The sequence below is a fragment of the Wolffia australiana genome, chromosome 4 (genome assembly GCF_029677425.1).
Source record: "Wolffia australiana isolate 7733 chromosome 4, ASM2967742v1".
NCBI classification, from domain to species: domain Eukaryota; kingdom Viridiplantae; phylum Streptophyta; class Magnoliopsida; order Alismatales; family Araceae; genus Wolffia; species Wolffia australiana.
Window position 1 is genome coordinate 2,468,883 of NC_135838.1, and position 7,370 is coordinate 2,476,252.

At 33.3% G+C, this 7,370-nt stretch overlaps 1 protein-coding gene across 2 annotated transcripts; it reads left to right on the forward strand.

The window, feature by feature from the left end:
* The first annotated feature begins 3,126 nt into the window (after positions 1 to 3,126).
* On the forward strand, positions 3,127 to 4,775 carry LOC144702774 (uncharacterized). Of its 2 annotated transcripts, none has more exons than XM_078574813.1 (3): positions 3,127 to 3,182; positions 3,716 to 3,893; positions 4,573 to 4,775. In XM_078574813.1, the coding sequence occupies exons 2-3, from the start codon at positions 3,720 to 3,722 to the stop codon at positions 4,639 to 4,641; spliced, it is 243 nt and encodes an 80-aa protein (XP_078430939.1). In that variant the 5' UTR covers positions 3,127 to 3,182; positions 3,716 to 3,719; the 3' UTR covers positions 4,642 to 4,775. The 2 variants fall into 2 exon arrangements, with proteins under 2 accessions (XP_078430939.1, XP_078430940.1); XM_078574814.1 differs by lacking the exon at positions 3,127 to 3,182 and adding an exon at positions 3,340 to 3,358.
* The last annotated feature ends 2,595 nt before the right edge of the window (positions 4,776 to 7,370 follow it).

The following is a 7,370-nucleotide window of genomic DNA, read 5'->3' on the forward strand; positions in this document are numbered from 1 at the left end:
ATAATACCAAAGAGTCATTTTATATTAGACATTGCTTTATCAGTAATGAATGCAAAAATGTGTGTTCCATCGTAGTAATTTTATGAATAGATATGTAACATAAACACATTAATTCATTTGCAAATTTGTGATTATCATGTGGGAGCCAAGTATATTATGTGTCCTAGTTTTTCATATATATTGTACCTGTTGTTGGAAAATTCTATTTCCATAGATTATGTATCTTAGTTTGATTATTCTTACCCCTTTGGAATTGCCTAGATATTTATTACTATATTGGGACCCTCAGATAATCTTGGAAATATATCCAAGCAGAAGAAAGCTATCTAAATACATGTAGAAAATCATGGATCTTAATTTACACAATATTTGACCCACCACATTTTTTAGAGGATTTATTGGTAAATTACATATCATCCAACCAAATCCTGGCTGTTCCATAGACCCAAAGTCAAACCATTTGTAGTTTTTATGGGGATATTTTTGTTTTTATATCTTTTCATTTTTTATCAAAATACACTCTCTGATATTTGATTAGAAATATGACATCCAGGCCTTTGCTTTTTTTGTTGTTATTTCATCTGATTTTAAGTTCATATGACGGATCAAAATTATTTCACATCCTACCATATTTCGGTTGTTGAAAGAATCATACCAGTCATCTATGAAGTTTTAACTTGAACAACTTCATACAAAGTTAAGAACATACTTGAGCAACATTATCCATTCAAATTTTCATATGTTTATTTTAGCATGAACAAGGAGACCTGAAAAAAGGCAAAGGTGAGTGATGATATTTATTAGGATGGGAGAAGGCGAAAACTGTTTTTATATAAATGAAATTTGGAATAGGGGAAAATATGTTATACATAAATTTAATGAATTTATGGCCTTTATTTATATGTCAAATCACCAATATTGTGTTTTAACCAGATATTGGAATTTTTAGATGTTAAATATATTTTTTTGTTAGTTTTTGGATTGTGTTTAAGTCATATTTATTTATTTGATGTATCGTGTCATTTAAAGATAATTAAATTAATGAATATTCATGGAACCCTTTAAATGTGACATGTGCATATAGGACCAGAACACACAGTGCAGACCATATCCTTTCACGTCTCTAGTGCCTGTTGTGGAAATTCACGTCTATAGTGCCTGAAAGCACCCCACCTATGACAAAGGCGGTAATTTAACAGGGAACAACCCAGGTTCTGCCCAAGGGAGGCAGAAACATGACGGATTAGTTTATTTTACAGCTTGAATGTGCATTATGATATTTAATATTTTTTAATGAGTTCTAAAACAGCGTATTTGGGTAGTTTTAATATGCATTTGTAAATATTTCTCAATATATATTTTGTAGGGAAAAGAATCCTTTCAGATTTAGTTTAATGAAAAATCCATTTGAAATTTAAAAATTTGAGCCAGTTTTTTACCTTGTAATTATAACGATAAAACTCCCTTTTAATCATTTTTTCAATTTTCTCTTTCATAACTATAAGAAGCTGTAAGGAATAGGGGAAGTTGAGGTGGTTACAAAAATGGTCATAAATCCAAATGACATTGCTTGAGAATGCAAAAATGTTGAATGGCTATTTAAAGACATCCTGTTACCTATCTAGATATTTAAATATCATCAACAAAACCTTGAGGGATCAGTGAAATTTTAGTAAATGAATTAAAATATATAATATTTATTTTAAAAATACATTTACTTACCAAAATTTTGAATCTTGTCATTTGAACAAATTATAACATACCATCATGAATAAAATATATACAATTTATTTTTAAACAGTTACATTTCCTATAATGGAATACATAATTCAATAATAATTAGATTATATAACCATAATGCATGTTACATCTTGGTTCTTGGCACTTTAAAACACTAATGAAGTAAAAAAAGAGATATCCAGATATATTTATTAGTCATCCAGCCTGAAATGAGCACCCACGTCACCTGGGTCAATACTATTTTACTATGTCTTCATTATATCCAATACTTAGATGGATGATTCTGAGGTTTTACATATTTTCATCAAGTGGTAGGTAGTATAATTTAAACCATCATAGGAATAATGACTTCAATATTTCTAAATGTGGATACAATATAAACTTACATGAAAGAAAATAGTACTAGAAAAATAAAATTAGATCCAATTACACTTCGGTTTTGAAGGTCACATTTGGTGTAAGCTTCTATACATGAAAATCTCTGATGTTTGCTAAAGCCATATAAGGTCTATCAAAATTTATGCTCAATTAAATTCAATATCTTTTTTTTAACCATCTATCTTAATATCATGATAAGAGTTGCCATATGGGAATCCTGGGATGTCGTTAAGGTTGTCTAATCCTATTTACTCTTCATGAAGCATTCTGTTCATATTTGTACTCTCTACATGAGAGTCATAAAGTGACAGATTTTACTCAAATTTTCTACTACTAGGAAATCCTAGGTTTTATGATGAAAAATGGTATAGTAAATGATTCGTGTGCTTGACAAACATCATCTTAGTGTGATACGTAGAAATAAGGAATGAACTAAGTGGGTATATGCATTAATGTCTCAAATGGACATATATCAAACCATCATATCTATCAAAATGTGACCTTCGACACAAGCGCCTTCTCTCAGCACCTGCCAGCTATCACTCATGTATCTTTTTCTTTTCTTGCACATGGCGTGGACGAGTAGGATATAAGTGCAATTGGGATATTTATGCTCGCTCCATGCCTATAAATACTGATAAACAATCCACTTCATACATAAAATCTCCTCGGGTGGCGTCCAGGGCACGGCTGGATCGGTCTACGGGCAGAACCACATGGTTGGACGTACTCGGCACTGTGTATTTTGCCAATAAATATATAAAAAATCAAACTAAGACGTGTGGGCAGACGACAGGCTATGGTTTGGGACAGACGGAACGGGACTGGACAGACTTCCATTAAGTCATCCATTTCATGGGTTAGATGGAACGGTTAAAAGTTAGACCAATTAGGCAGTGTTTGATGACGGAAGACAGGAGACGGGACGGATGACGAATGATCGATGATGGGTTTGACTTCGTCCCGTTCCTCTCTTTTCGTCATCCGTCCATGAACGTTATATCAAATTTTGGGGTGATTTTTCGAGCTGTCTACACTCGCGCTTTGCTTCGTCGTTGAAAGTGGTCTGTACATTTCTCACATTTCGTCTTTTTTTCTTGATTTTTATCTTCAAATTTGCATTTTCGGCTCTTTCGTAGGATCACCCAAGTTTATTTTTCTCACATTTTTCACTCTTGAAAAATCGGATTTTGGGGATGGATCTTTGAGGGATTTCATGGGGGACTCACCGATTTCTCGGGTTCGTGATATCAGTAATCAAGATTTTGAATCTCTTTTTATTGAATGATTCTATGGAACAGAAGAATGGGCCTAAAATCTGGGGGTTTTTGCTTTGATTTCATCGATTTTTAGGGTTCAGTAAGACGATAGCACTCATTATTTGGGTTATCAAGATTCTCCTGTTCCTTATAATAAAGTTTATACATTAATTTAGTTGATTCGATCTTTGAAACAGAAGAATGGGCTGAAAAGCTGGAAGTTTATACATGAATTCAAAGGAATTCGTTGATTTCTAGGGTTCAGTAAGAGGATAACATTCATTAAATGGGTAATTAAGATTCTGAAGCTTATTTCATTGTCTTGTTATGTGGAACAGAAGGATGGGGCGAAAAGCTGGCAGCTTGTACCTTAATCCGAAGAAATTCGGAGGTACACAACAGAAGGCCTGTATGAAGGAGATGATGGCATTCCTTAATTGCTTAGCTCTCAACAAGAACAATGACGAGAAGTGCTTGAAACAAGTGGAAATGTTAAATTCATGCGTGGGCGAACTCGTAAGAATTTCTCTGTTTTTTTCCTATAAGAATTTTCTCTGTTTCTCATTAAATGGATGGCGTTTTCTGTGATTAAATTGTAAACCTTGATTTGAATTACTCATTTTGTCTGCTTGTAAATTTCAATCAGATACTATACAGAGTTGAATATGCGATATGTTAGTGTTTGTGGTTAAACTATGTGGCCTATTTGGCTGGTATTTGGTGGCATTGTAATAAGTATTATCACTCATAATCTTGTCCATGTTCATTTTCATAGTCGTTTTCTTATTCATCTCAATGTTCGAGTTAGTTTTTTTTGGTCTGGTTGCAAAGATGAATTAGATTACTACACTGGCTTGAATAAGCAATAGATTTGTTTTCCTTGTTAAAACTCGGTCATCTGATTGACTCTTATGCAGGGGCATTGATTTAAGTCATAACCATAATCATGTTCATTTTTCATTTCATATTCATACATTGAACTAGCTTCCATTGTCCGGTGTAAAGTATCAGTGAAAAAAAATTTATCAATCTGATACGATACTGACTTGAAGAAGCTAAATGGTAACTTTACTGGATAAAACTCGGTGACATTATTGATTTATATGTCGGTACATTGTACTCATGGCATGTCAATGACAGACTCATTATCATGTTTATGTTCGTATTCATAGCCATGACATGATCACTCGTGCAGAAAAATAAACCAAAGAAACCTTGGGGAAGCATCAATTTCCATCTGCAGCGGCTCAGCCGACTCAAGTAGTGGTGAAACACTGGCAGATGACTGTTGTTAGTGCGATTTGCGTTGAGAGAGAGGTGCTTTCTACTTAATCTAGTTTTCCTAAACAGTTTTTTTACTATTGGAGATAAAACTTTAATGCATCCCATCTTTTAATAGCTTTCCTTGTTTATTTTTTAATATTCTCTTTGGCTGGATTTTCAGAAACCGTGTAAATAATTTTTTTGATTAGTTTTTTGGTTTTTTATTAACACTGGCAGATAATTCTTCCCTCCAGATTCTACTGGTTCTTGCCCTGCTCTTTTCCTCTTTTGATGTCACATTCTCAGTTTTCTGTCCCTCCTCTCTCCCCAAAACACTTCGGGGCATTTTCAATAACATACATCAAAAATATGGTCATGCCATTGCGCGAAATAAAATTATGAAATTGTATCATCATATAAATTTCTTAAAACTTTATACTGTATCCCATTGTATCTAGGGCAGTTTGTCATTTTACCAGCTAGTGGTATTTTCGTCGTTTATCAATCTGCATGTATTTCTCTTTAAATAAGACCACCCTCCCTTTTGGAAGCATGAAATAAGTAAATGGAAGTCGTTGGTTCTCGTATCTCCTTCTCGGCGATGTTCTTCCCACCGCCTACCTCCCCCCGCAGATGATCTTAACTTCACTCTCTGAGTTCTTGGCAACAATCTTACCACCGGTCCGCTTCTATTCCTATATTCTTTGATAAGATTTCTTAAGTTCTTATGAAATCTTTGAGTATCTCTCATCATTCTTTTACCATTCAAAATTATAAAACTCTCATCATTCTATTGATATATTACCATGTCTTAAATAACTTAATAATTCAGAGAGTGATGGAGCTGGGTCGACCATTGAGTTCCGGTGGGCTTCCCTTTTTTAATTTTTTAAAAATATAACTTGATAATTCACTCCCGCTAGATCAAATTATGGGGTACATTGCGTATTAGGTTGAAACAATGAGTTTTATAACTGGACTCATCATGTTTTTTTTCTCTTATCATTTCAGATGTACTGATGGATTACTGTAGAATTATAAAATGCACCATTGTTTTATATGACATGATGAAATCACATCATGTACTGCATGGTTTCCTTTTAATAGTGTAATCATGTCTGTTCCATGACAATCTTGTGATACAAGCCCCAAAATCTCCAGCTATAGTTGTTCGATAATAAAAAATCATAATTATCTGAGGGTTTTATGTTTCAAATATCATAATTTTGCTTCAAATAAACTCACAATTTTTGGTTCTTCAAGTCCCGTTGTCTCTCTTTTCAGTAGTTTAAGCATAAAATCATTTCAGCTAAATAGATCCCTATAATTAAGTTAAAAAATAGGAATGAAGGGGGTTCAAGAATTCCAGAGTGAGCAATCAGATGCAACTATTCTATGCTGAATATATAACCCTTTCAACATAGTAAAACTACAATACTTTTTTTAAAAGGATGTAATGAGACCAAATATATTAATACAATAAATTACAATTTCCTAGTAAAAGTATGATCATCCTATATTTCTAAGTTTCTTCTGAGGCAATATCATTGTGACTTAATACCACAAATAGCTCAAATAGTTTTAATTTAGCTCATTGGTTTTCTCTTTATAGATAATCTCCATCAGCTCTTAAACCTAAGGATTATAAAGCTGGAATATTTATATGTCAACAACTTTCACAAATTTCATACATCTACTGGTTTCTTGGAGACATTTATTCATCCTTTTCACGAGTAATAATCACATTATAAGCCATAACTTTCCTATCTGTTCACATAACTCTAAGTATTTTAAATACTCCATTCTGAGAAAATTCATTTCATCATGGAATTAAAAATCCTTAAACCTAGAGTACAGTGATGGACTAGGTTAACACACAAGTTACAAAACTTCTCTTTTTTTTCTTTTAATCATTTTGGTTTGAGTGGATTATTCTAATTTTGGTTAATCATATTTTTCCAAATTTAGGCATCTTCAAAGGAAATGTGACACAAACCATGATAATAAAAATGTAAGACCAAGATAAATATTTTACGAATGTTCTCCAATATTATCTGTCTATGAATAGTTATTATCTCAATTGCATCAATCACTAGTTAATGGAAAGACAAGTACATCGCAACTAGAGCACGTGGATAATTTAATTTTTCGGTCACAAATCATTTTTTTCCTCTACCATAAAGATTCTGATTAGTACAAATTCTAGGCAGGGGTACATTAAAATGTTCACTATAAAATAAATTTTCTTAACATATGGTTAGCTAAGGGGTTAGGCATCAGGAGTCGGCCTTCATCAGTTCGTCATGTACGATGTTCGTCGTCCGTCCTCTGTTGACATCGTTGGCCCATGACAACGACATCGGTACATGCCATAAAAGATAGGTTCCTTGTGTTTTTTCAAGTTTTCTATATCCCAATTTCTCTATGGAGGCAGGGATTCAAATCACGGACAAATAAAATTTTGGGTATAACCTTAGTTCCGAATATTCAATGTTGTGTTCCAATGCCTATTGATGAGATGTTTCTAATTCTCGATAGATCTTAAAAGGTTTAGTCTATTTTGGATAAAATGAGGCATTCTAACCATTGGATCATCGGAAGTTTTCCCTATGGCTAAGGTGCATTATCAAATATTTTGTTGCTGATCTAAGTAACATATGGCTAACCGATTTTGGCGTGCCAGCCTAGACTGACCTAAAAAGGGCACCGTTATAAATCCGCCCACCCATC

Excerpts from the sequence above, each read along its gene's own strand:
- LOC144702774 (XM_078574813.1), top strand. The coding sequence starts at position 3,720 with ATGGGGCGAAAAGCTGGCAGCTTGTACCTTAATCCGAAGAAATTCGGA. Across the intron at positions 3,894-4,572 it reads ATTCATGCGTGGGCGAACTC|AAAAATAAACCAAAGAAACC; the intron begins GTAAGAATTTCT and ends TCACTCGTGCAG.